Source organism: Pezoporus occidentalis, unplaced genomic scaffold (assembly GCF_034315485.1).
Source record: "Pezoporus occidentalis ecotype Australia unplaced genomic scaffold, CSIRO_AGI_Poc_V1 ctg52, whole genome shotgun sequence".
Taxonomy (NCBI): domain Eukaryota; kingdom Metazoa; phylum Chordata; class Aves; order Psittaciformes; family Psittacidae; genus Pezoporus; species Pezoporus occidentalis.
The window spans coordinates 2757396-2782666 of record NW_026915858.1 but is presented as its reverse complement, the minus strand read 5'-3'; the positions used below and the strand labels follow the sequence as shown (position 1 = coordinate 2782666).

The 25271-nt window shown below is 36.9% G+C and overlaps 1 protein-coding gene across 6 annotated transcripts in view; it reads left to right on the top strand.

Moving 5' to 3' along the window:
* RYR2 (ryanodine receptor 2) overlaps positions 1 to 25271 on the top strand; it is a 382151-nt gene that overhangs the window by 252372 nt on the left and 104508 nt on the right. For all 6 annotated transcript variants that reach the window (XM_062637382.1, XM_062637380.1, XM_062637379.1 and 3 more), the window contains 17 exons: positions 449 to 592; positions 3154 to 3427; positions 4997 to 5111; positions 5242 to 5374; positions 6521 to 6624; positions 10102 to 10237; positions 10914 to 11100; positions 11574 to 11679; positions 13436 to 13556; positions 14746 to 14915; positions 15934 to 16154; positions 17290 to 17380; positions 19539 to 19679; positions 20415 to 20578; positions 22582 to 22660; positions 23274 to 23363; positions 24466 to 24603. In XM_062637382.1, the coding sequence (XP_062493366.1) occupies positions 449 to 592; positions 3154 to 3427; positions 4997 to 5111; positions 5242 to 5374; positions 6521 to 6624; positions 10102 to 10237; positions 10914 to 11100; positions 11574 to 11679; positions 13436 to 13556; positions 14746 to 14915; positions 15934 to 16154; positions 17290 to 17380; positions 19539 to 19679; positions 20415 to 20578; positions 22582 to 22660; positions 23274 to 23363; positions 24466 to 24603 (2414 nt within the window). The remainder of the gene's footprint in view (positions 1 to 448; positions 593 to 3153; positions 3428 to 4996; positions 5112 to 5241; positions 5375 to 6520; positions 6625 to 10101; positions 10238 to 10913; positions 11101 to 11573; positions 11680 to 13435; positions 13557 to 14745; positions 14916 to 15933; positions 16155 to 17289; positions 17381 to 19538; positions 19680 to 20414; positions 20579 to 22581; positions 22661 to 23273; positions 23364 to 24465; positions 24604 to 25271) is intronic.

The following is a 25271-nucleotide window of genomic DNA, read 5'->3' as shown; positions in this document are numbered from 1 at the left end:
CTCCTAGTCTTTACTAGTATCAGTTGAACCATACTGTGTCAGCAGGCACTGTGTCTGCACTTTTTAACTACATATGTTCAAAACACAGGCATCAGTGCTAGCATGAAAACATTCATACTAGGGGAGTTGACCACATATATATATATATATATATATATATATATATATATATTTACTAAATATTTCATGCATTATAACACACAAATCATACAAAATTAAATTAACAAGATTATATGATTCTTATCTGCAGTTTCATGTCTTGCGCATATGCCTGATCTATACTAGTTCTGAACTGTTGTTAAGGATATCCTGTCTCAAACTCTTTTATAGTTCTAATGGAACAGAGCAACATATATCAATTTCATTATGTTTGTACTTACAAGATACACAAGACATCTGTAATACGTTTAATTTTATTCTTTGACTATTTAGTGTATTTTTTTTTCAGGGATTGAACTAGATGAAGATGGAACCTTGGATGGAAACAATGATTTAACCATTAGGGGTCGCCTCCTATACCTTATGGAAAAAGTTACATATCTGAAGAAAAAGCAAGCTGAGAAGCCAGTTGATGATGATGATAAGACATCCTGTAAGAAAAATTGAAACTGTTTATTGTGTCCTAATTCCAGAAGGCAAAATAAGCATGGGAGGAAATTCTTCATGTATTTTCAGGCAAAGCCAGGTGGATTTTTAGCGCTACATCTGTGGACCTTAAAGTTTGTAGATCTGACGTCAAGACAAGTTCAGCTGGAATTTTTATGATAGGCAGATTTGCTTCCCGGTGGGATGCAGTGGAAAACTTTTTCTACTGGCTTTTCCACCCTTGATCCTCTTTCAAATCAAAGTTTTCCAGAACGTATCTTGCTTTTTGTAAAATTGGTATAGACTTAATAATTGTAGCAAGGTCCTGATTATAATAACTTGCTTGTAAAATCAGTTGCAGCTGTATTTGCATGAAGATTACCAAATCAATGGAGACTGTGCAATTACGCCATAATTTGCAAAGCTGAGCTTAGGAGAAGCCTCCCCATCCAATCTAAAAATCAAGATTTGCTGTCTGTGGTAGTTGGTCTATCATTTTTCTGACACTTTCTGTCTTTCCATCTTGATAAGAATCATTGTCAGGGGCATCCAAGTTTTGCACTCGGTGCCAACTGATTACAGAATTTTTCTTTTTTTTTTTTTTTCTTTTTAGGGGTTTAGGGGTTCTGACTTTGGTAAAAAATTGCTTTCCATCATTGATTACACAGAATTCCTAGGGACACTGGCCTTTTAACTTGGTTGCTAATGTAAGTGCCTACAATTACAGGATGAGAAGATTTTTCTAGGGTATTTACAATAAGATGGCTTCTTAGCTGCCAGTTATTAGTGTTAGCGTAGTGTTGTTTAAGTAAAAGTATTTTTCCCGAAAATGTGCCTTCTAGCTTTGCAATTTATAACTGTTGCTTTGATTATCAGGCAGCGGTAGCTAGAGGCTAGGTCTGTGCAGACTGTGGCGATGAATCCTGCGGTTTCCTATTGTTTTTCCTGTAGTAAGCTTAAAGCTCTACAAATCTAATTCTATCTCACTTATGTTAGTAGAAAGGTGGCATTATACTAAACTAGTTAAACAGTATTGTGATGGCTAGGATGCTTGGGTTCTTCATTGCAAGCAAGACAATGGTCAGACCCCCAGGTAGGTGGGATGCAGTATTGCAATTATCAAAACAGGACCCAAATGACAGCTGCTCATGTGCTTCTTCACGAAACAGAAGCAAAGAAAGCTTTGTATTGTGTCCCTTCTTGTTATTTGTTACAGTCCTTCTGAACTATCATTTTATCCTTTCCTTATTTTTAAAATGTTTTTGTTCTAAAAAATGCTATGCTGTGTGACAGTGGAAACACCTATAGTACAGTGTTTGGACAGTAACAATAAAATATGGTACTTTTACTCTTTTTGTCCCTTACCCTGTATTAGCACGTCTTAGCGCAGTCTCTCTTTTGATAAACAATATGATTTCTGTAAAGTCCTGTCCCTTCAATATCTTTCTGTATGTACTTTTTGTTTGTTTGAGTCTAGCCTGAAGTTACATCTGGTTTACTCCAAAATCATATTACTGTCTCAACACCTACATTTCTAATTTGAAAATATTTTTTATGTTTGGTCTGTATCAGCCACCTCCTTCAATATCAGGATATTTATTAGGTAGTTCATTGTGCTTCTCCCTTCTCACATTTTCGCTGTTACCTGCTTGACATGGAAATAAATTTATTAGTTACGTAAGTACTAAAGGTGAAATTCTCCGGTGTGTAACTATCAGAATATATCAAGAGAATCCCAAAGTGATCTGGCAGAGTCTTGCAAACCTGAATGTGGTAGTTCCCTGAGATGGGAAAAAGAATATTATTCAATTGTCTTAATCAAATAATTTGTCTTGACTGTTAGTTCATTAGTAATTTTTCAAAGCAGTAGTCTCAAATCTTAACTGACATATAGTTTGCCTATAAGACTTTTCCAAATATATAAATATATCCCAAGTAACAAAGAGTAATTAATAATCAATTCATTAAATAATGAATTGATTATTAATTAATTAATAAAGTTTGTCTGTGAGAATACCTGGTACAACTTTCTTGCTTAATTGGAGACTGAACTTAAAATACACAAATGATGATTTCATTTCTGCTTCTTTTGAAGAAACTTTGGTTTTGGCAAAGGGCTAAGTTAAATTAGCCATGTTTTGTACATGGAGGCAGAGCTTGTACATGTAAATCAATAATAGAGCATTTACATGTGCTGCCAGTATATTTTTCCACTCTTACTTCATAATATCTATAAAAACCCATCAGACCTGAATTCCTGGAAAAATCTTGAATGCATAATATAGAAATAAATCTGGTGACTTTGTGAGCATCTTGTAAGTCTTCATAATTGTTTGTTAGCAGATTTGTTTTCTATAATTTTTAAATATAGGCTTTTGCTTTTGAGAGGCTTCTGCTTCTCCTGTGCTATTTTATTTTCCTTTGATAGTCTGCTAAAGAAATACGGAGAAAAAGGTGCTTCTTAAGAATTTAATTTATTCAATTTATGTTGCATATTGAGTTTTGAGGGACTACCAGTGGAAAGATATCAATTAATGATGATTTTGTGGTTTATACATTTTCTTACAGCTACTCTTCAGCAGCTGATTTCAGACACAATGGTACGCTGGGCCCAGGAATCTGTCATAGAAGACCCGGAGTTAGTGCGGGCCATGTTTGTATTGCTGCATCGCCAATATGATGGTATTGGTGGCCTGGTGCGAGCCTTACCAAAGACCTACACCATAAATAGTGTGTCTGTGGAAGACACAATCAATCTTCTGGCATCCCTCGGCCAAATTCGTTCCTTGCTTAGTGTCAGAATGGGGAAGGAGGAAGAGAAACTTATGATTCGTGGATTAGGGTAAATAAGTGGAGTATAACACCTTTTTATTTACAGATATTTGTTGTTATTTGCTGTATGGTTATTGCCAAGGTTATACATGAAGCTTGAATGTGAATAGTCTGTATGCGTGTAAATGCAAACACTGATATGAGTTATGTAGTATCTTCAATTGTAAGATACCTTGCAACATTGCATATGTCATTTTGGAGAAAAACAAATGTAAGACCTTGTGAGGAAAGTTGAAAACTGCTATGTATGTAATGTTTTATGATATATGCTTTATGACCATATTTTAAATAGTATGATTGTGTAGAATCCTATTAGGAATACTGTCCATTTTATATGAGTGCAGTGTAGCTGTTGACATATAGAACTCCCCCAGCAGTCAACTAATGGAGATCTGTCTACAGGTGTCTGTACGTATGCTATCTTTTTATTGCACTGAATGAAGCTGGTACTATTTGAACTATGAGTTGATTCACCCAATCTAGTTTTTCCTGATTATATGATTAATAATATTGAAATATAGCCTAATAATGAGTACAGTTGGAGAAAACAGTAAAGAAAACATAATCCTGTCTACTAACAAAGAGTTTGGGGATTTTACTCTGGCTATTTTCAAAAAGAGATCTTGTGAGATTAAACATGAGCTAGAGCAATGACAAAGATAGCATTATATAAAGAATGTCAGGAATGCAAGGAGAAGAGAAGCTTTTCTTGTGCAAAGCACTTTTTTTTTTCTTTAGCTTCCTGAACACCTCAAATACCCAAATAATGTCTACACATAATTTCATAGTTTCATTACGAACAATGCCTACTTCTGAGCTTGCCAGCAGGTTCCATCAATATTCCCCAGATGTTTCAGAGTTCAGTGTACTCATGGTAAAGCTTTGGCAAAAGGGAAAGTCCGCCATCTGTAAAGAGACACAAAATACTGGTATTTCAAAATCTGGCTTTGTACTTCAAATTTATGTCACACTTCACATAAGCTAGTGAAGTCTAAAATGAGTGGAAACTCATTTTAGTCCAGTGTAGGCTTTGCAGGGGGAGAAAGATCATCTAATATTTCTGGGAGATACTGGAAGTCAAAAACTCTGATAGTGACACCTACATCAGACACACTGCATGGGTTCTCTTGCATGACTGATAGTATAAATTTGTAGCTTTTAGAGTGTTGGAACGGTACTCTTCTCCTTTCATCCTTCGTAAGACTGAAATTTTCCTTGCTTGATCACAGGAGTTTTAGCTGAGGGGAAAAAAAAAAAAGAAAAAGGAAAAAAAGAATTTTAGATCTGGAATGGCATTCCTGTTGAAAATAGAATACCATCCTACCCTGGTGTAACCAAGTAGTGTTTAGGGCAATAGCTATAGCATGGGAAAAGAAGGGTCAAGGTTCTTACACAATGTGCATAAAGAAAAGAGAGTATAAGGAGGGATTGGAGACTCAACCTGGAAAAAGTCCCTGAGGTAATTTTTCACCTCAAGTGGTGAAGAATTGTACAATAAATCAGCTTTGTAAATAAACACTGTAGGTAAACTATTGGTGCATAACATTTTAATCCAATTTTTTATTTTGTTTTCCTGTAGAGACATCATGAATAATAAAGTATTTTACCAGCATCCAAATCTCATGAGAGCTTTAGGCATGCATGAAACTGTCATGGAAGTGATGGTAAATGTGCTTGGTGGAGGAGAATCCAAGGTAAAGCAGTTCATTGTTAGGAGACAGAGCATAAATATTAGTGTGATAAAAGGCTGTTACATAAGTAATCTTCTGCAAGTTTTATGCCTGTCAGAATTTGAGCTTCAGTCTGTTTTTATTTGCTTCTTAGGAAATCACTTTCCCAAAGATGGTGGCAAACTGCTGTCGTTTTCTATGTTATTTTTGCCGCATCAGCAGGCAGAATCAAAAAGCTATGTTTGATCATCTTAGCTATTTATTGGAAAACAGCAGTGTTGGCCTTGGTAAGTAATCAGTGTGTCTTTTGAGATTCTAAACCAAAACTAAAATCTTAAAATTTGCTGCTGATTTATATACGTATATATACACGTTATATATAAATAAAACCACTTGTGTTTTTCTCCATCCTTTGCACACTCTGCTTGTGTTGAAGTTTCTCATTTAGCCAGTACAAAATGGTCTTCATTAACTTTATTGCTAACTCCAAACAAACCCCTGACAGTAGGGTTGGGGTAATTTAGTATAGGCTTTTTTGCATGTGTCTGGCCATTCAGAGAGAGTTGGTGACTAGTTACACATTTTGAGAATAAAATCCTGTTTTAATGAAGAGAATCATAAATAAGTTTTGGCAGCAATTCATTAGGGCTTACTTCTCACTTCTCAAGCTTACTCCTCTGCACTTTCTTCTATAGACTGTTCAGTATGCCCGTATGGCAGTGGGAGGAATACAGAGCTCATTTCCCTGGGTGTGCATGTATAGATGTCCAGAAACAAACCTTGACATTTTCTTAAAATGTTAGCCTTTTGAATTGGGATTAAGACTATATAATTATTTAGAATCAGAATAGTAATTTTTTTAAATGATCACAAATTCCTTATTAATGTATAAGTAGAGGACAGAAGCATAAACTGAAAAACATTTTGAAGAGAAAGTGCTCAAATCAAATGTATTTGGAGTGTTAATATGAAAACCTTAGCTTTTTCTAATGCTGTAATTACTGCCATTTTTAAAAGAAATAGAAAACATGTAACCTTATATTTTAAAGATATTGTCTATATCATTGTATTTGCTAAAACATCAGAGTGTTAGGTGTAAAATCCCTGCTAACTTTTCCTCAAAACAAAGCTGTGTCAGTTAGGAGAGCTAGAAAGAATGAGATCTTAAAACAAAGCATGTGATGAGAATAAGTGAGAATGAGTGTGTAAGAAAAGTTGTTTCTAGCTTGGACATCTACATTATATTTTGATTTCATATCAGTGTCAAATTTCATGCAAATGCACAATAATTTGAAGTGGTATAAATGATATGCTTATTATGTGCTAACTAATAACAAAATTCTGTATTTTATTTTAAAAGATAGTTACTGATTTACTGTGAATTTGTTGGGGTTTTACTACGCTGCTGTTGAAATTAAATGTTGTTTTAACAGCCTCTCCTTCTATGCGAGGATCAACTCCTTTAGATGTTGCAGCAGCCTCTGTTATGGATAACAATGAACTTGCTTTAGCGTTAAGGGAGCCTGATCTGGAGAAGGTTGGTAGCTTCCTCATTAAACACTTTTTTTTTTTCTTTCCCTGTAGGGAGGGGGCAATTCCTGTTTGCTGGAGTAATCAAAATCCTCAAGGGCAGCTCTTACTTTTTGGAATAATGGAGTCTAGACCCAACAAAATTTCATTGCTAAAATCTTTCCTTGTTGTTCCGTCTTGGTTAGAATGGTTAGGGTTGGAAAGGACCTTTAGATCATCTAGTTCCAACCCCCCTGCCATGGGCAGCGACACCTCCCACTAAACCATGTCACCCAAGGCCTTGTCCAACCTGTTCTTGAGCACTGACAGGGATGGAGCATTCACAGCTTCTCTGGGCAACTTATTCCAGTGCCTCGCCACCCTAACAGGAAAGAATTTCCTCCTTATATCTAATCTAAACTTCCCCTGTTTAAGTTTTAACCCATTACCCCTTGTCCTGTCACTACAGTCTCTAATGAAGAGTCCCTCCCCAGCATCCTTATAGGCCCCCTTCAGATACTGGAAGGCTGCTATGAGGTCTCCACGCAGCCTTCTCTTCTCCAGGCTGAACAGACCCAACTTCCTCAGCCTGTCTTCATACGGGAGGTGCTCCAGTCCCCTGATCATCCTCGTGGCCTTCCTCTGGACTTCTTCCAACAGTTCCATGTCCTTTTTATATTGAGGATGCCAGAACTTCACACAATACTCCAGGTGAGGTCTCACGAGAGCAGTGTAAAGGGGCAGGATCACCTCCTTCGACCTGCTGGTCACACTCCTTTTGATGCAGCCCAGGATACGGTTGGCTTTCTGGGCTGTGAGCGCACACTGAAGCTGGCTCATGTTCATTTTCTCATCAACCAACAACCCCAAAGTCCTTCTCTGCAGGGCTGCTCTGAATCTCTTCTCTGCCCAACCTGTAGCTGTGCCTGGGATTGCTCTGACCCAGGTGTAGGACCTTGCACTTGGCATGGTTAAACTTCATGAGGTTGGCATCAGCCCACCTCACAAGTGTGTCAAGGTCCCTCTGGATGGCATTCCTTCCCTCCAGCGTATCAACCAAACCACACAGCTTGGTGTCATCGGCAAACTTGCTGAGGGCGCACTCAATCCCACTGTCCATGTCACCCACAAAGATGTTAAACAAGACCGGTCCCAACACCGATCCCTGAGGGACGCCACTCGTTACTGGTCTCCAGCCGGACATTGAGCCATTGACCACAACTCTTTGTGTGCAGCCATCCAGCCAGGTCTTTATCCACCGAGTGGTCCATCCGTCAAATTGATGTCTCTCCAATTTAGAGACAAGGATGTCGTGTGGGACAGTGTCGAACACTTTGCACAAGTCCAGGTAGATGACATCAACTGCTCTACCCCTGTCCATCAGTTCTGTAGCCCCATCATAGAAGGCCACCAAATTGGTCAGGCAGGATTTCCCCTTAGTGAAGCCATGCTGGCTGTCACCAAGCACCTTGTTGTTCTTCATGTGCCTTAGCATGCCTTCCAGGAGAATCTGCTCCGAGAATCTGCTCCAAGATTCTGCCAGGCACAGAGGTGAGACTGACTGGTCTGTAATTCCCCGGGTCATCCATTTTCCCCTTCTTGAAAATGGGGGTTATATTTCCCTTTTTCCCGTGATGGGGAGGTTCACCTGACTGCCATGATTTCTCAAATATGATGGCCAGCGGCTTCGCAACTTCATTTGCCAGCTCCTTCAGGACCCACGGATGGATTTCATCAGGTCCCACAGACTTGTGCATGTTCAGATTTTTAAGATGGTCTCGAACCAGATCCTCTCCTACAGTGGGCCCAAGGTCTTTATTCTCACAGTCCCTGCATCTGCCTTCCAAGACTTGGGTGGTGCAGTCAGAGCCTTTGCCAGTGAAGACTGAGGCAAAGAAGTCATTCAGAACCTCAGCCTTCTCCAAATCCTGTGTAGCCAGTTCTCCTGAGAGCTTCCTGAGGGGGCCTACATTCTCCCTAGTCTGTTTTTTATTTGCTATGTACCTGTAGAATCCCTTCCTGTTATCCTTAATACCCCTAGCCAAGTTTAATTCTAACTGGCCCTTAGCTTTCCTAACCTCGTCCCTAGCTTCCCAGACAACATCCCTGTACTCTTCCCATGCCGCCTGTCCTTGCTTCCACTTATTATAAGCCTCTTTTTTTCATTTGAATTTTGCTCAGCAGCTCCTTGTCCACCCAAGGAGGTCTCCTGGCCCTCCTGCTGCACTTCCTTCTGGTTGGGACGCAACACTCCTGAGCTTGCAGTAGGCGATCCTTGAATATCAACCAACAGTCTTGGGCTCCCCTGCCCTCTAGGGGTGTATCCCATGGAACCTTACTAAGCAGGGTCCTGAAGAGGCCTTTGAAGTCCAGGGCAGTGAGCTTGCTGCATGCTCTTCTCACTGTCCTGAGGATCTCAAATTCAAGCATCTCGTGATCGCTGCATCCAAGGCTGCCCTGGAGTCTTGATGCTGACATGCAGTGGTGGCATAATGCAGTAGTTATTACCAGGTCTTGTGATGACTTGTTACAATAAAGAAATTTTCATAGAGATATCTATCTGTGTTTTTTCTTAACATTCATACTTCAGGAAAGATTGCAGGAATTGTGATTAATTAGGCTAAAGAATAAAAAACTCATGCGAGCATGTGCAGAATATGTAAATTGCTGCTGCAGTAAGGAATAGAATAATAGTTACTCTATCAGTAGCAGATAGGAAAAGCAACTTAAATAATGGAAAGACAGATTTAAGGTAGACACTAATCTTAAATCTTTCTAATGGAAAGTAAGACAGTTAATACATTTCCCAATTTGTTATTGAAGACATCCAATGTTGGAGATGCTATAACCGTTGTAGGAAAACATCTGTCAGGAGTAATGTAAGTGTAGATGAGCCTGTTCTTGGAATAGGAAGATGGACCATGTTGTTTAAAAGGCTGTTTTTAAACTTACCATTCTTATGAATGGTCAGCAAAGGGAAGCTGTCTGAACCAGTTGAATACTTAGCTTTCTTACATTTCAGAAAGGAGAAGGCAAACTGAAGACTACTACTGAGACTAGGTCTGGATTACAGGGAGTGTTACTGCTGCATGTTTAAATAGAAGGGAAGAAAAAGAGTGAAAAGGTTAAAATTGAAGAGTAGACCTGTGGGTTACATAAGATGTGTTTTCAAATAGAGATAGTGTGTAGTTACAGAAAATTACAATTCAGTAATCCGTAATGTTTAGGATTGCAAGAGAAATGAGATATGGATAGCAAAGCAGTGATTTAGAGGGATGGAAAATGGAATCGAGGTAAGAACAGTCTTGTAGTTCATTGCAGAAGTAGGAAAAGACTGGGAAAGTGAACTGAGAGACTGCTCTTCTGATTTGCCCAAAGTACTATATGATTTTGTCAGGGATAATAGAATGTGGGCACCATGTCCAAGACAATATATGAGGATGCTTCTCTTTGAAACTATGTCTTTTTCAGAATTAATATCTTTTTCATCTTAACTTGCTTGTAGGTGGTTCGCTACTTGGCTGGGTGTGGATTGCAGAGTTGTCCTTTATTGATTTCTAAAGGCTACCCAGACATTGGATGGAATCCAGTTGAAGGAGAGCGATATTTGGATTTTCTTCGTTTTGCTGTTTTTTGCAATGGTAGAGTAGGAGCCTATAAATTTTTTAACTTCCTCTAATGGGCAAATAAATTTTATATTTAAAATAGTAATACAAGTCAACTTGTTAAGTTACTGTGAATTTAAAGGACAGTTTGCAGAAGGAGTAGAATTATTCAAGACAATCAGTAACTTAAGTGCCTATTTCACAAGTCATATAGGCTCCTACGAGCCTATGCCCAGCTTTTTAGATCCAACTGTAGTCTTTGAAATGCTCACATCTGCTTTGGAAGGAGATTTCTAAATCTTTTTTTCGATAAAAATCATGCTAGACATAGTGGAAATCCCCAGTCTTTTGATGAAGATTTAGATAGCCCAATTTTAAGGTTTAGCAGCTATACTGGTCCCTAATTAACTCTCACTTGGCTGTGAGTCTGTACTACAAATTAGTATCTTCAGTTATGATTTAAACATCCTTGAGTACATAGTTACTTGTGACCCTATTTAATGTTTTAATTATATCGCGTGTTTTATTTCATAGCTATTATTACAATAATAAAGGAGTATTTTTGTGTGCTTATGTAACTGTGTCATGATATTTAAACTTCCTTGTAGTTAAAAGTATATGCTGATGCTCTTTTTTATACCTATTTTTTTCATTATATTTCAGAACTGGTTTTGATATAATTTTAAATACTGGTATTTCTTCTGTGTGGTAGGAGAGAGTGTGGAAGAGAATGCTAATGTTGTAGTCAGGCTGCTTATCCGTCGACCTGAATGTTTTGGTCCAGCTCTAAGAGGAGAAGGAGGCAATGGTTTACTTGCTGCCATGGAGGAAGCAATACAAATAGCAGAAGATCCAACAAGAGATGGACCTTCCCCAAGTAATGGATCTAGTAAAACCCTGTAGGTGCAGTGGAACTGCTTTCATTGCCATTATTTTTTTAATTTGTGTTTTTTTAATCTTAGTTGTGAAATGACTTGTTTGTTTAACATGTGAATTATAAGCTGGATTCTTCCGTGGATTCTATGGAGAGTAGAGATTAATCTTCTACCAAATAGTGCTTCCTTGCCCTGTTAATTTAAGTAACTCCCTCTAAATAATAAATCCTTTTTAGAATTCTGTTTGTTGTTTGCCAGTCAGTTAAGAATCAATCCTCTGCTGCAAAATGAGACAGATAAATGGTAACAAAGCAGATGTTACTGCACTCATTTAGGGGGACATTCCATTCGGTGTTATTCTGATAAAAGTCCATCAGTTAACAGGAAGCTACGGTAAACTCTTACATCTATGAGCAGATTTTCTTTTTATTGCTGATATAAAAATTTTCTTTTTTTTTTTAGTCTTTTAATTATTTTAATATTTTAACTAACTACAGTGAAATGGAAGAGCAAGAAGATGATACTATTCACATGGGAAATGCAATCATGACTTTTTATGCTGCTTTGATTGATCTCTTAGGACGTTGTGCCCCTGAAATGCACGTAAGTTTAATGTCTACATGCACTGGCAAATACAGGCATTGTTGTTTTACTATCTATTTGGTGGTCTGCTGTTTGGTTTTTTCACTCTAACATATTATCAGGTATTAAAGCAATGGTATGATTGCATAGTATTTTAATGTAAATAATGTGTTGATCTGCTCATTTGCAAGGAATTTCTGTAGACTGTTTTGTGGCTGGTGTTTTTAAAGGAATTATTCTATTGTTTTTCTTATTACAGTTCACTATCGTTGGTCTTCAACAACATTTTGTAATGAATATTGTTTGGTTGTCCATTAGGACAAGCAAACTCCTCAAATTTCCCTGTTTATTGTGATGGAGTGATTGATTTTTTTTTTAAGCCATGTTTTTATTCTCTTCATATACTGGTTTAAACATACTGTTTAAATTGCATATAAAAGAGTAAATATTACAGGACATTAATCTAAAATGTGGGAATAAACATTGTCCCTGGACATACACATCAGTGTCTTTATTCACACCAACAAACCATCTCAAAGGTAAGATGTCATTTTCAGCCATTAGATACAAAGAATTAGACACTGTAAAAACCAAGCCCTTACCACTGTCGTGGTTTAAAACCAGTCAGGTAATTCGTTCACTCACTCCCCCCCTTCTTTCCCTCCCCCTACTCCCGGAGGGATGGAAAGGAGAATCAAAAAGAATGCAACTCCCACGGGTTGAGATAAGAACAGTTTAGTAACTAAGGTATAACACAGATCACTACTGCTACCACCAATGATAATAATGATAAAGGAAATAACAAGGGAAGAGAATACAACACCTCACCACCAACCAACCGATAACTCGTCTCCCCAGGCCCGAGCAAGCACCAACCCATACCTTCTCCAACCCTGCAGTCTCCCAGCCCTTCCGGCTAACTCCCAGTTACATCCTGGGCATGACGTGCTGTGGTATGGAATACCTCTTTGGTCAGTTTGGGTCAGGTGTCCTGTCTCTGCTTCCTCCTGGCTTCCCCTCCTCCCTGGCAGAGCATGAGGCTCACAAAGTCCTTGGCCAAACCAGAACATCGGTGTTATCAGCTCTGTTCCCAGGCCGAAAGTCAAAACACTGCACTGCACCAGCTACCAAGAAGGAGAAACATGACTGCTACTGATGAACCCAGGACAACCACTTAGCCCCTAAGAGCTTGAAACTAGTTGAAAATATTTGTTCTTTATGATTCAAAATATCTTCCTCTTCTTCAGAAATTCTTACTTCATACTTTCTCATTTCACACTGAAGTGTGTCTTAATTCATATAGATAGTATAGCTCAGTATCGGATTTGTGCAGAGATTCATGACTTGAGAAAGGAGAGAGAGAGCCATATAATAAGGTCAGTGTATGAACCGTTGTATTCTCTCTGTCTCACTGGCTTTTGTTATGATTTGTCCAGGACAGAAAAACTGGTGTTGAGCTAATGCAAATCTGCTTTTGCTCTCCTCTTCCCCTCCTTCCATGGGTTAATTTCTTAATGCTTTGTTCACCTATGTTACGTAGCATTCCATTGTGAAAGTGGGCTTATTTAGTACTCAAACATCTAGATTTGTGGACTTTGCACATTTGCATCCAAAATACAACAAATAAATACAAATTGTGTGACATTTACATTAAAAATTGTAATCTGATTTTGAGAACGGTCACTCTTGTGTATCTGTTTCAGAAAGTTTTCAGAACATGGACGCATATAAAAGGTAAAAAGAAGACCTTGTTAATTTTTGTTTCTCTTTTTCTTAGCTAATCCATGCTGGGAAAGGGGAAGCCATTAGAATCAGATCAATTCTACGGTCTTTAATTCCACTGGAAGATTTAGTGGGAGTAATTAGTATTCCTTTCCACATGCCAACTATAGCTAAAGGTAAAATGGTTATTCTACTTCTTTTTCTCCCATCCCATTCTTATGTTTTGTAATTTAATGACATATTGATACTCATACTTCTCTCAGTATTTAAAAATGTCATAGAAATTAAACTATTATGTGAATTAGAGAGAAAGTGTATTTCAAACATGCATCCTAAACTTTTCTCCATATAATAAGCGATAATTCTGTGTACTCTTAAATCACTGATGTAAATCCCATTAATTTAAATTGAATCGTGAAAATCTATTGCAACTTTAAAAAGAAATTTAAAACGTATACTTTCTATTTTTCTCTTTTCTTGATAACATAATCCTTAGCTTTTGCTGTTCTAAACCTATTGATTGTTTCGAGCAGATCTTTCTAAGACACCAGAGTTGTTCTTCAGCAACTATGGTGAAGTTATAGGTGTCACATACATATGCTAATGCATTTCTTCATGTTTTCTGCCTAGATAGAATTAGTTACAGTAGTGGGAGCTATGTGAGCAATATAAAAGGGAAAGGAAGTATATCTGATTTTTGGGGTATCTGGAGAGACAATATTATAGTTGCAACATGGATCATCTAGGGACTTACAGCACAGGAATGACCAATAAGTTACAGTAAAAGAAAGAAAAAAAAAATCATTCTATTACACCATTATTTATTCCAAATCATGATAGATCCATAGGTGATATCTCAGTAGCAGAGAGTACAGCTCATAGACAGAGAATTGTTTAGTTTTGTAAATGAAATATCAAAATTTAAAAATATTTCAATGAATTGCTGTTGGAAGTTTTCAGATATAGAGGTTTTTTTTGAGCAAACTTAATTCATTGTCATATATTACAGCTATGCTCTGCAGAACTGTTGTATTTTTTTACTTTTGGTCTGCTTTTTCTAAGAACTAGGCAGTTCTGTAGATGAATTAGTAAGTTTGGAGTACTTACCATGTTAGAATATCAACTGATAAGAATCCATGAATATACAAAGTATGAACAGAAAAACATGTATGGACTTTGAAGTCTATCTGGATAGAATTTAGCTTATGTGTTCCTTTTCAGTTGACTGCAGATATGTTTCCTTTGTGTACCAAAACCATGGGGGAAATGCTTAGATATTAACAGACTCATAGCCTCTGACAAGTAGTAGCATGACTGCTGGTAAAGGATGGTCCTTGTCATTGAAGTCTCATTTCTTCCTTTTAGATGGTACTGTGGTGGAACCTGACATGTCTGCGGGGTTTTGCCCAGATCACAAGGCAGCCATGGTTTTGTTCCTTGACAGGGTCTATGGAATTGAGGATCAGGATTTTCTTCTGCACCTTCTTGAAGTTGGCTTTCTGCCAGATCTTCGTGCTGCTGCTTCTTTAGATACGGTAAGGTGTCTAAGTTGGTTCTTACTTCGGTTCCGTTATCTTACAGAACACTGCAGTATTTTTTATTCCCTAAAAAATCCCATCATTTATTTCTTCATGTTGTCTTCTGCATTTTTCAAATGGATGAGCTGCCTGTTGCTGCTGAGCCTTGAGAATACTTGAAAATACTTGAAAAACAGCAAAGAAGCATTCTCTAGCATGGTGCTCCCTTAATAAGAGCCCCCATTGATACCCATATACATGAGACATACAGTGCTTTCCTCAGGAGATTTTCTGAGCTTGCACTGGGGAGAAGAAAATCCAATAAGATGCCAAGGAACCATGTTACTGAGAGCCTCTTTCCAGAGACATACAGAAAGTGTTAATCCCTATGCATATCTTAGGGACGCTTACATTGTTACTTAGGAAATCATTAAAACTTTGGTTTAGTTTCTCCTCAGTATTGCTGCCCTTTTTTTGAGGAGTCTTATTCCCATCTATTTTTTATTAGCTGTATTGGTCCAGAAAGATCAGATTGAGAGAGCTTATATGAGGACTAAGACATGGACTTTGACTTCCCTATTTGACCTTTTATGTCAACATTTTCTGAAAGTAATTATGCTGTTGTTTAAGAAAGAGCAGGTGAGAATTTCTTCCTCTCTTGGAACTTGGGCTGGGTTGTAAAACAGAAACATACTCAGTTTTGTAAATGCAGAGTTGACGGGTATCATCTGATTTTGGAGTGTTTTGTTAAGCAACTGTGACATCCTTTAGTATAGTCTTGAAAATTGTTTGGGATTTGAATGGCTACCTTTAGTATTCATATTTCTGTTTGTTAAAAACAAACCAAACCAAAAGCCCTCTGTGAGACTTTAGAAAGCAGGAAAAGAAGCTAGGCATCCAGCTCCCAGTAGGTATCAAATAATCATTTGTGTGTTTTGGAAATTTTCCTCTAACTACTACAAATGAAAACCAAGTTCTTTTCATTTGTAACAACATCAATGAGACAAATCTAATTTCTGTCCCTTTTAATTTCTAGGCTGCTTTAAGTGCTACGGATATGGCTTTGGCTCTGAATCGATACCTTTGCACAGCAGTCTTGCCTCTGTTGACCAGATGTGCTCCTCTTTTTGCTGGCACAGAGCACCACGCATCTCTCATTGATTCCTTATTGCATACTGTGTACAGACTCTCAAAGGGATGTTCTCTTACCAAAGCTCAGCGAGATTCTATTGAAGAGTGTTTATTGTCTATCTGTGGGTAAGATAATACTTCTGGCTGTGCAGGAATGCTAATTGATTAAGTAACCTGTGATATTTGTAATACAGGCTTGCAGCACTATGCCACCAGTAGCATAATTAAATTAGTTTCTTCTTTCTCTCTTTCTTTTTTTTTTCTGGCGGATCATTGTGGTATTTTTATATTCTCTGTATTCAGTTTTTAGCTTTATAAATCACTGAATCACTCATATGCAGTTCTCAATTATTTTGATGTCGCCAAGTTTTTTAGATAAAATACTTGGTGGTTAACTGTAAGAACATACTACAAAAAGACAAAGCTCTGGAAATTTAGAATTGTTTGTACACTGAAGTGCCATTTAAATACTTTAAACTGTACAGATTGACAGTATGGTTGACCAGTAGATTATACAGTTTGAGATGTTTGTTTATATTGCGTTACATTTGAAATCCTAATCAATGACTAGTATTGTTATACCTCATTATTGACACATATAAGACAAAACTTTTTCTGAGTATTGGTAGTCTCAAAAACAGTTGATTATTATCCATGTTTTTATAAGCCTGCAGGCTCTATTATCAGAAGTTGATGAGGCATTTATGAATTAAATTTCTAATTCAAGTTAGCATTTAGGCTTTCAAATCACCAGAGATATTTTTTTAATATTTCACCATAATTTTTTTTTCATAATATGGAAATGTGTTCAGAAATGACAGAAATTTATATTATAGTACTCTAAAGAAGTACTATATAGCATTTCTTTATAAAATGTATCACATTGACCGTTACATATATATATATAACCTTGATAAAAATCAGTAAAATGGACGAGTGTTGGTTATTTGTCTGTTCATTCCATTCTAACATAGATGCTATACATATTTCTTTTGTCCTTCCAGTTGCTGCCCACTGTTGCATGTCTTGTTTAGTACACTTAATGAGTTAATGTTCTTATGTCTTTATTATTTTCTAGGATATTTTTAAGAGCTATTGAGATACATTTAAAGAAATTAACATTGTAGCCTTTTCTCAAGGGCAGGAGATGATCATAATACACAATATCAAAATTCAGTAGTGTTTTTCCTGTTTTAACGCATTTATTATTTACACAAAACCGTTTTGATACACCCTCTTGAAATGGTTTGTCTGATTTTAGGCAGTTGCGGCCTTCCATGATGCAGCATTTGCTGAGAAGACTAGTGTTTGATGTTCCTCTATTAAACGAACATGCAAAGATGCCTCTCAAGGTAAAAGTTTATTTTAGTATTCAACAGCATTCCTTGTAAAACTACCTTTTCTCTTGGCTAGATTAAAAAAAAGAATAAAATAATATTAGCACTCACATGTTGTCCAAAAGCAAACCTGAAGCCTGGCCATTGTGTAATAGAATTTATTTTGAAATAAACATTTTCAAATATATCTTAAGACTCTTGGAATCCATATTTCTGAAACACCTCTGGTTCTACATGAATCATAAAACTTCTGTCTTTTTGCATTGTATATGCATGTAAGTTGTTATCTCACATTTTTCTTTAATAATCTGACAATTTAAATAAATAGTAAATAGATAAGAATAGATTACTTAAATCTGAAGATATATAAATGCATTATATGGATTGAGTCTTTTTTTCCTGATACATAAAACGTATAACAATTGCAAGGTGTTGAGGACCTTAAGATCATCTAGTTCCAACTGCCCTGCCATGGGCAGCGACACCTCACACTAAATCATATCACCCAAGGCTCTGTCCAACCTGGCCTTGAACACCACCAGGGAATGGAGAATTCACAACTTCCCTGGGCAACCCATTCCAGTGCCTCAGCACCCTCACAATAAAGAACTTCTTCCTTATATCTAATCTAAACTTCCCCTGTTTAAGTTTTAACCCATTACCCCTTGTCCTGTCACTACAGTCCCTAATGAAGAGTCCCTCCCCAGCATCCTTATAGGCCCCTTTCAGATGCTGGAAGGCTGCTATGAAGTCTCCACTCAGCCTTCTCTTCTCCAGGCTGAACAGACCCAATTTCTCAGCCTGTCTTCATACGGGAGGTGCTCCAGCCCCCTGATCATCCTCGTGGCCCTCCTCTGGACTTGTTCCAACAGTTCCATGTCCTTTTTATGTTGAGGACACCAGAACTGCACACAGTACTTCAAGTGAGGTCTCACAAGAGCAGAGTAGAGGGGCAGGATCACCTCCTTCGACCTGCTGGTCACGCTCCTTTTGATGCAGCCCAGGATACGGTTGGCTTTCTGGGCTGTGAGCGCACACTGAAGCCAGCTCATGTTCATTTTCTCATCGACCAACACCCCCAAGTCCTTCTCCGCAGGGCTGCTCTGAATGTCTTCTCTGCCCAACCTGTAGCTGTGCCTGGGATTGCTCTGACCCAGGTGTAGGGCCTTGCACTTGTCGTGGTTAAACTTCATGAGGTTGGCATCAGCCCACCTCACAGGCGTGTCAAGGTCCCTCTGGATGGCATTCCTTCCCTCCAGGGTATCAACTGAAACACACAGCTTGGTGTCGTTGGAAAACTTTACCAATGGTGTTGAAACAATTCTCTTCTCTGAAGAACTGTGAAAATAAACTCTGAATTAAAATTCCAGTTAAGTGTTTTTAGCAAGATCTCTCTCTGTGACTTAGGCAAATCTGCTTCTGAGTAGGTCTAGTTTTTTCACTTTGCTATTGCCAGAAATTTTGTGTTTGGGGTGGCCTTTACTAACAGATGCACAACTAATTTTTCTTCTTCTTCTCTGTTATTCAGGGACATAGGGGACACATTAAGTGCAAAATTTATGATGTTTTAGTTTGGCAAATACCCAGTAGCAGGTCCTTGCACCGTTTGAAAACCTTATAATCTGGAATACTGTAGCCACTTAAGAATAAAGTGTCCCTGAAATGTATATTTAATGAAATAGAGGGAGAGAGAATAAAGGTCCTCTGCCAATTGTAGATAGAGGGCAAGAGGGTAGACTAATAGCAGGTTTTACAATTCACTGAAGAGATGAGTCACTCTGGGAGTTATTGGTGAATAGCTCTTGGATATGTAAATAACAACTGGGAACTAGGTGAAATCATGTTTCTAGTGTCTTACATACCAAACACCACGTTTTGGAATACTGGCACACGGAGATAAATTTTTGGTTCAGCTGAGCTGTCAAGAGCTTTTGTGGTGCTGGGGAAAATTACCCTCTGTCTCATGTGCTTTGCATATGCCACTAATGTTGAAAGAAAGAACTGATCATTCTGCATGTATATCCATCAGTGATTTAAAGAGCAAATACACAATATGGCTTCTTGACAAATGTTAGAAATTTTTCGGGCATTTTCTGTGTAATGGTTGAATGCCAGACTGGAACTACATCAACAGTTATATTTTATTTGCTTCCAAAAATATGTTCTGTTTTAGTTGCTGACAAATCATTATGAAAGATGCTGGAAGTATTATTGTTTGCCAGGTGGATGGGGTAACTTTGGTGCTGCCTCAGAAGAAGAACTTCATTTATCCAGAAAGTTGTTCTGGGGTATTTTTGATGCTTTGTCTCAAAAGGTAAGTAATTTTAATATCCATCTACTACTTTAAAAAAAATTACTATATAAACTCTTTATTCTGTCAATTTTTACCCATCTTTTAGCAACGCCATATTATCCACTTTAAAGGGAAAAATAAGGGCTTTAGTAAATTTAAATCTTCCTCTTCTAGCTTCTGCTTTAATGTAGCTATACCATTTTGTCTGCCTTTTAAAAATCCCTATATAGCTAATAAAGTAATTTTGAGGTGTATCTGCAGATGTCAACTGTACTTCAGAGCCTTAAAAGCAAATTCAAGCATCTGCGGTTGAACGAAAGCTGCACTTTTCTATCTCGCACATTATCTTTAAACGAAGAGCATTGTCCTTTGCTTAGTTGTAGTTTTATCACACTTGAATCAATTCTATGTTGGACAAAAGCTTGATAGTACACCTTTAGTATGTATTTATTGTTAATTCTGTGTGTATTTTTAGCCAACCTGTTTAAAAGGAGTTTTCAAATATAGGTATTTAGAAATGCTATGTATATTTCTGTACTATGTTCTCTTCCCAGACATTAGAGAGAAGCTTAATCAATATTGTATAATACATTTTCAGCAGTCAGTTTCCTTGATTTTCAAAATAAAATTCAGTTTCCCACTGCATAGGAAAGCCATTCTGTTGTTGCTTGTTTCACATACAGCTGTATCAGTTTCAGGAATGATACTGATAGCTTCCATTCACTACTCGCTTTCTGTCCCCTGTGTGTTCCACAGAAGTATGAACAAGAGCTGTTCAAATTGGCTTTGCCTTGTTTGAGCGCAGTTGCAGGGGCCTTGCCTCCAGACTATATGGAATCAAATTATGTCAACATGATGGAAAAACAGTCTTCAATGGATTCAGATGGGAACTTTAATCCTCAACCTGTTGATACATCAAAGTAAGGAATTATTTTGTTGCAACTAGTTTTGTGGGGTTTTTTTAATCATGAATGTGTAAAAGAGGGATGGAGCCTCTTTTGAGGTGAGCTTTTAATCTTTTCTGGATGCTTATCTTCTGTGTAAAATGGAAATTAATTTTTATTTATGTGTTATTTTAAATAATTTAAAGCAACAAATATCCAGTTACATAATTATTTTCTTGGTCAACCTAGAATATTTTAAATGCCTAAACATTTTTAGCTTGAAGATAGAACTGTCCAGTTAGTTACCCTTCTATGTCTGCTGCAAACAAACCAGCATGTTTCTAGGAGCAGAAAAAGTAGACTAGTCTACATCATCCCTGTCATTACTAACAAGTGCCAAGACGTTACTTCGAGTGTGTGTGAATGACAGTGTACTTGCAGAAAATTATGATGATGATACATTCATATAATATCTTTTTCTATGATTCATGGGAAATAGAGTGGAAAAATCTTCATTTCCTTTAGGCAGTCAGGCTCTGACCATGCTTTTTTAAGTGCATTAGCCAGACAAAACACATATCTGAATTTTTCTGTCCTGACTTTTGACTATAGCCAATGCCCCATTCTCCTTTGTACAGAATAATCTTACAGCAGTGTGGTTATGCAGTAACTACATTGAAAAATGTCACTTGTGAGGCATTTGCTTCAATTGCCTTTGTGAGCTTTCTGTCTTTTATTAATTCAGAACACAGAATGCTGTCAATGGATTGATACCTTTCTTACAGCATGCTTGTATATGTATGCACATTAAAATATGGCAGTAAGAGCCATAATCTATGCTGTACACCAGTGGCCATTAAAATTCATGTCTAAGATATATTTAAGATATATGAAGATTTAACAGAATTTATCTTAACAGAATTTAGTAAGGATAGCATACTGCCATATAACTGATTAAAGATGACTTCATCTGGTGTCCTTTCAGTGGAAAATTGCAGATAGCCAGAATGTATTTGAAAACCTCAGAAAATATTGCATAACTACCTAAATCATCAGTCACTTCATTGCGATATGTGTCAACAGTTCTGTGATGATTCAAGACAAAGAAAGCACTACTATCAGTGTCACTTCCAAACTATTATTTTAACATAAAGATCTTGCATCACATTGCTTACTAGTCCTAGAGCTATTTATATGAAGCTGTAGATAATAGAACCTTATTGTACTGTCAATTTATTGAATTTCTGAAATGCATTATACCATTAGTAGAGTTCATCTCAAATACACACTTTCAAACAGTAAAAAAACCTGATGATCATGATGGATGAATATTTTCTGACCTTTGTGTGTGATTAGGCTCTTGAAACTGTGACTCTGACATAGTTTTGTTCTATATTCCTGTTTTTCCCCACCCTGTGACTGAAGATTAAAAACAGTCTCTTGTACTTTACAGTAGATGGCAGTGTAACACCTCTGTTAAAATTCTTCATCTTAGGAGAGAAGATTTTGCTATCTCATAACTGATCAAGAAGCAATTGCTTTATTTGTAGGAATGCAGATGCAGAAAAATACTGGTATTTTATAAATTATTTTCAGAAGAGAATTCTGTCTATGGTTGAAAGGGACTGTTAGCACACAGTTTATAATGAACATGTTCAGTAAGTCACTGCTCTATTTCTGAAATTATGGATCATTGTTACATCTTTAATCTTAAGAAAATGAATATTAGTAATAGAAATATGTGAGAAAAAAGCATGAGTGCTTGGTATCAGTATTGATTTTTTTCCCTGCACACATGTCAAAGAAGTAAAATTCCTACAACAGCCATAGTTCTCATTCAGTGCTTATCAAATAACTCAGATTCTTTCCTTGATGTAACTGGAGTTTAGGGAAAACTGTATGTGAGGAAACAGACCACAGTAAAATGCTTTGAATGGATGTACGCACTACTAATTATTTATTTGAAAGTTTTACTTGAAATAAAAGCATTAACATTTTAGCATGTGTGATATAATGACCATTGTTCTCTTCACTTTCAGCATTACAATCCCTGAAAAGTTAGAATATTTCATTAACAAATATGCAGAACACTCTCATGATAAATGGTCAATGGAAAAGGTAAAATCTATATTCCTGTTAATCTGAATTTTTATTTGAATCCATTTCATCTTTAAAATATTTTACTTTGAATATTATTACTTTTTATAATGCTACCAATTGGTACATAGGTAAGAGATAACCTATGTTTTCTTGACATGCACTGGAGGGGAAGGTTCAGTAAGTGTGCATAAGTATTTAAAAATATCCATTGGTTTTATCATTGACTTTTGAGTAAGTATGGTTGCTAATTGTGTTTTATTGAATTGAAATTTCAATTTTTTTAACTAAAATCCCTCTCTAGGGTTTTTATTCCTTTGTGCAATTTCTGTGTTCAGTATTAAAAATAGTTTCTCAACTGTAGTATAGTATTCTGCTCTATATAAATATTAAAAAGTGTTGAAATGTTAGCATTGTATAATTAATTTTTGAAGAAGAAGGCATGCTACATTCATTTTATGTAGATAATATAAATATTGGTTGAGAAAATGTTGAGGAAATAGTAGAAACTTAAGGGAACCGTTCTGCAGAAGCATTTTTCAGTTCCTTTGTACCAATTAAAAGATGATATTTCAGAATTACAGATTTTTTTTGCTTTTCCCCATTTTTTACCTCTGATCATTACTATTTTCAGTTTGCCAATGGATGGACATATGGTGAAACCTATTCTGAATCTGCAAAAGTGCAACCATTAATGAAGCAATATAAGTTATTGTCTGAAAAGGTAAGGATTTTGTTCATTCTTGATCCGTGGTGATTGAAAAATTGCGTTGTTCAACATGAAAATATCATCTTGTGTTTATATCACTTAAAAAAAAAAATATTTAGAGTACATATCAGCCAATGTGTGATTGTTGCCTTCCTCACAAACTCTAAAAGAGATAGAAAGATTTTATTGTATGATAAATAGGCCACTCAACCTATTCATGGCTGAACTTACATGGCATAGCTTACAATGAAACTGAAGCATCATATTGCCAGTATACTTTTAAAGAAAAGTCATAAAGGCATGGATACTTGCTGAGCGAAGACTTAAGTTTACTCTTTGCCTGGTCTCCAGGAGAGGGCCACAAAGATGATTAGAAGGCTGGAAAATGATAAATGATGCAAGGCTGAAGGAACTAGGTTTGTTTAACTTAAAGAAGAGAAAGCTAACAGGGATGTAGTTTCAGTTTCCCAGTACCTAGATGGTAGTTCTAGAGAAAATTAATATATTCTCTTCAGAGCAATGCACAGTGACAGGACAAGAGCTTGTGTAAGTTGTTTTAGCAGAAAGGCTTTCTGGAAATCCCTCTTACCTTGACAACTTAAACATTGAATAGGTTGTTTAGAGAAGTGGTCAAATCACCTGAACTGCAAATACTCAAAGCATGACATGGTAAGCCCTAGGTTACCTAATCTTGATAAGTGTTGACAGCCCACATAAATTATCTGACATCAACATAAGGTTGAGCCAGATCATGTACAGAGGTCCATTTCAACACAGACTTTTTTTAAGATTCTGTGATTATGTTTCATGTGTCAGAAAAAAATGCATTACTTCTGATAATTACTGCTCCCCCTTTGAGTTCCTATCTGAGCATGCCATTAACATGGTTATCCCTGTGATCATCAGCTTCCTGCTGGGGCAGAATTCTTCTTCCCACCTCTGAAATGAACTTTTTTATATCTTACATGATTTATTTGCTTTTCAGCATCCCGAGCCAGGGCTGATTTCAGTGCATTTCTTCGTATCTCAGTATAACCAGGGAAAAGCCCAGTAGTTATTTTTTGTTCTATACAGCTGCATAATCAACAAGGCAATTATTGCATGTTCATTCTTCTAGGAGAAAGAAATTTATCGATGGCCAATCAAAGAATCACTAAAAACTATGCTGGCATGGGGATGGCGAATTGAAAGAACACGAGAGGGAGATTCCATGGCACTGTATAATCGGACACGTCGCATATCTCAAACCAGTCAAGTGAGCCATTTTATTAAAACCTTATTTTAAAAAAGGCATGCAAAATCTGCTCTTGACCTTCAATTTTACTAGCAATGAAATAAATCTGTAGCATAAAAAAATCAGAAAGCATTTTTCACAAGCAATTGTGCAACTCTGAAGATTAGTTTGGATTTATATTCACTGAATCGGAACTTTCTGTGCCTGCTCCAAAGTAATATGTTAATAAGCATTTTCAAAAAATCTGAACAATTGAAATAGGAATGTATTTGTTCACTTGATTTAAAGTTAACTATGTTTCTTAGGGGAATTATTTACGTCAGCAGGTGATTACACTTTAATAGTGAGTATTGATATGATTTTAGTCTGCTATTTTTTTTAATTTGGTGGCTATGGATGCTTTTAAGCCTCTTCTCTCCACTCAGCAGTCTGCATGATTTACCTGTGTGAGTGGTGATATGCGTGTGAAAAATGAGCAGTTGGACCTGCCTCTCCACTCTCTCTAGACTCTAGAAAGTGTGTGATTTGATTCAACACTTGGGCTAGCACATTATGATTTGCACACTGTAGTTGCTGTCCAAAATTCATGACTTCCAAATTTCCCAACTTTGGGGTGTTTATCATAACCAAAGACTTTACTGACAGAGGTGTTTGAATAGACTTTAAGCATAAGAAGCTCCTTAGAATTA